This window comes from Saccopteryx leptura, chromosome 1, assembly GCF_036850995.1.
Source record: "Saccopteryx leptura isolate mSacLep1 chromosome 1, mSacLep1_pri_phased_curated, whole genome shotgun sequence".
Taxonomy (NCBI): Eukaryota; Metazoa; Chordata; class Mammalia; order Chiroptera; family Emballonuridae; genus Saccopteryx; species Saccopteryx leptura.
Window position 1 is genome coordinate 309,506,913 of NC_089503.1, and position 2,624 is coordinate 309,509,536.

General features: G+C 50.0%; 1 protein-coding gene across 2 annotated transcripts in view; it reads left to right on the forward strand.

Annotated features, from left to right (window-relative positions):
- The first annotated feature begins 1,649 nt into the window (after positions 1–1,649).
- Positions 1,650–2,624, forward strand: part of CYTH4 (cytohesin 4) — a 30,705-nt gene continuing 29,730 nt past the window's right edge. For both annotated transcript variants that reach the window (XM_066358322.1, XM_066358323.1), the window contains exon 1: positions 1,650–1,772. In XM_066358322.1, coding sequence (XP_066214419.1) covers positions 1,754–1,772 — 19 coding nt within the window. In that variant the 5' untranslated portion in view covers positions 1,650–1,753. The remainder of the gene's footprint in view (positions 1,773–2,624) is intronic.

Below are 2,624 nucleotides of genomic sequence, written 5' to 3' on the forward strand. Positions count from 1 at the left end.
CCTGGGAAGCAGGTTTGCGGAGTCCCGAGAGCACTAGGCTGGTAGCTCAAAGGTCTGGCTCCTAGTCCTGAGCAGGACACTAACTGAAGTTCCAACTTGGTCAAGGATGTGCCAGGAATGAGGCTTGGTCTTCTATTTAATGAAATGAAGGCACTGGATTTTATCTGTATCAGTGAGCTTTTGCTGCATAACAAACCACCCCAAAGGTTGATGGCTTGAAGCAGCAAATGTTTGTTATTTCTCACAGGTCTATGCGACAGCGATCTGAGTTGGGCTCAGCTTAGCGGCTCTTCTTCTAGCGTCACCCGGGCTTATCCATGAGGCTGTCATCAGGTGGCATTGAGGACAGTTGGGCCTCCCTCCAAGTGGTATCCTATCCTCCAACAGGCCAGCCCAAGCTGGTTCCCATGGCAGCTGGGTAGGGGTCCAAGAACCAGGGTGGGAGCTACAAAACTTCTGAAGGCCCAGTCTCAAAAGTCATGTAACATCATGTTCTAGTGGTCAAAGAAAGACAGAGCCCAGGCCAGATTCAAGGGGAGAAGAATAGCCTCCACGTCTAGATGGCAGGAAGGGCAGTGTCACAGTGCACAGGGGTGTGGATACAGGGAGGGGTGGAAATGACAGCTAACTTTTGCATTGATCACACCATCTCCCCTCTGCTCTTTTCATTCATTTATTCATTTTTTGCAAACTTGAACACCCTCTGTGTCCCCAGCATTGGCCAAACACAGGCTGACAGGGAAACAGGTGACTAAACCAATATGTGCCACAAAGTTATAAGGCAAGAGCATTTATTTTATAGATATTTCTTTACACTATACTTTTCCCCACTAAGGATTTGAATCAACCTGCAAGATAAGGAACAAGCAATGAAATTGTAAGTTTTAGCCAAAGAAGAAAATCAAAACCAAAAGGAAAAAGAAGATTGTATTTATGAAGTACAGACTATGTCCCAGCAACCCCCTTATAGGTAAGCAGAGGCTCATTGCAGGTAAGCAACTTGCCCAAGTTCAAACAGGGCTGAGTGGCAGAGCTGGAAGTCACACAGCTGACTTTGGCCCCAAAGTTTGTAGACTACAATAGAACAGCCATAGAGGAGCTTCAGATTTGACTGTGAGTTTCCTAGCAGCTTACGGGAAAAGGGAAACTGAACAGATTGCCCAATTGGTCCCTAGACAGGAAAAAAAGGCAGACATTTCATTGAGGGGAATCAGAGCCCTTCCTAGCACTGAATTCATTTTTCTTTTCTCAGGGGAGAACTGATGAAAGAGCTGGTGGAGTGGAGTCTAGGGCTCAGCATAGACTCCAGATTGAGTGACCGTTCATTTTATGTGTAAGGAGGTTGTTGAGTAAATGCCCATTGTCTCCCGGAGAAAGTTCTGTCTTACAGTGACCATCTTCCTCTGTGTGTGTGTGTGTGTGTGTGTGTGTGTGTGAGTGTCACTGTCTTTCTCTTTTCATCCTCTCCCCTCCCCCTGTCTCTTTTGCCTCTATGCCTCCCTTGCTCACACCTAAAACATAAAGAGAGCCTGCTATGTGAAACTCCGGGTTTTTTTAAGGAAGTGCTACTGCTACGTCAAGAGTCTACCACAGACCCCAGCAGGAGAGGACTTCCTCCCCACAGGGGCTGGGCGGGGCAAGCAGGAAGGGGCCTGTTGAAGGCGAGGTGACACATCTCTGCCTGGCCAGCTTGAGCAGCAGCTGGGTCATCCATTCACGGGAGCACTGACCACCCTTCCCTGGAGGCTTCAGAATGGACTTGTGCCACCCAGGTAAGCACCCAAGCCAACCCCTCTGGGCCTCAGTTTCCTCTTGTGGAGAATGGGGGTGATAGTGCCTGTCTCACAGGACCCTGGAAAGAACGGCTGCATAAACAGGTACAGCCCAGGTGGGAAGTGCAGAAGCATGCAGCCGATGTTTGTGGGCTGGGCAGCCAGCTGTGGTCCGGGTGCTGGGAATGCAGGCAGCAAGGCAGGCATTGTCCCTGCCCTCATGAACTTACTTGCATTCCAGAGGGGAGACAGACAGTAAATATATTAATGTCACGTGTCAGGTGGTAACACACAGAATGAAGAACAGTAAGCAGGCTAAGGAGAATGGGAGAGGGTGGTGGAGAAGGCTTCAAGAGCAGAGACCTGAAGGAGGCGAGGGAGTGAGTGGGTTTCTGGGGAAAGCATATAATGGGAGAACAAACAGACAGTGCAAAGACCTGGTGGTGAGACGGAGAAAGGCTGCTTGTGGCAAAGGTGACAAGGTTGGTCATGATACCTGTCTGTGTGGTACCAAGTCCTTGAAGTCCCTGTTTTGCCTCTGGGGAGTGAGGGTGACCTTTGGGGAGGCACCAGACACCAGAGCCCATGGACGCACCAGGAATGAGCAGCAGGCTGGGCTGAGAGCCTCCCCAGTAAGAAGGACCATGTGTTTACAGGGAACAGGGAAGGGAGGCCACGTGGTCGGAATGGGAGAGAACAATCGACACTGTGTTTCTGTGAGACAGAGAGAAGAAAAGGGGCCGAGTCCCTGTACCCCATGTCTCAGAATGTTCTAGCATTGCCTGGAAGTCCCAAAAACTAGAGCTGCCAGGAGTTGTTCAGTTCCCCAGGTTCAGATGGCGACAATCTGTT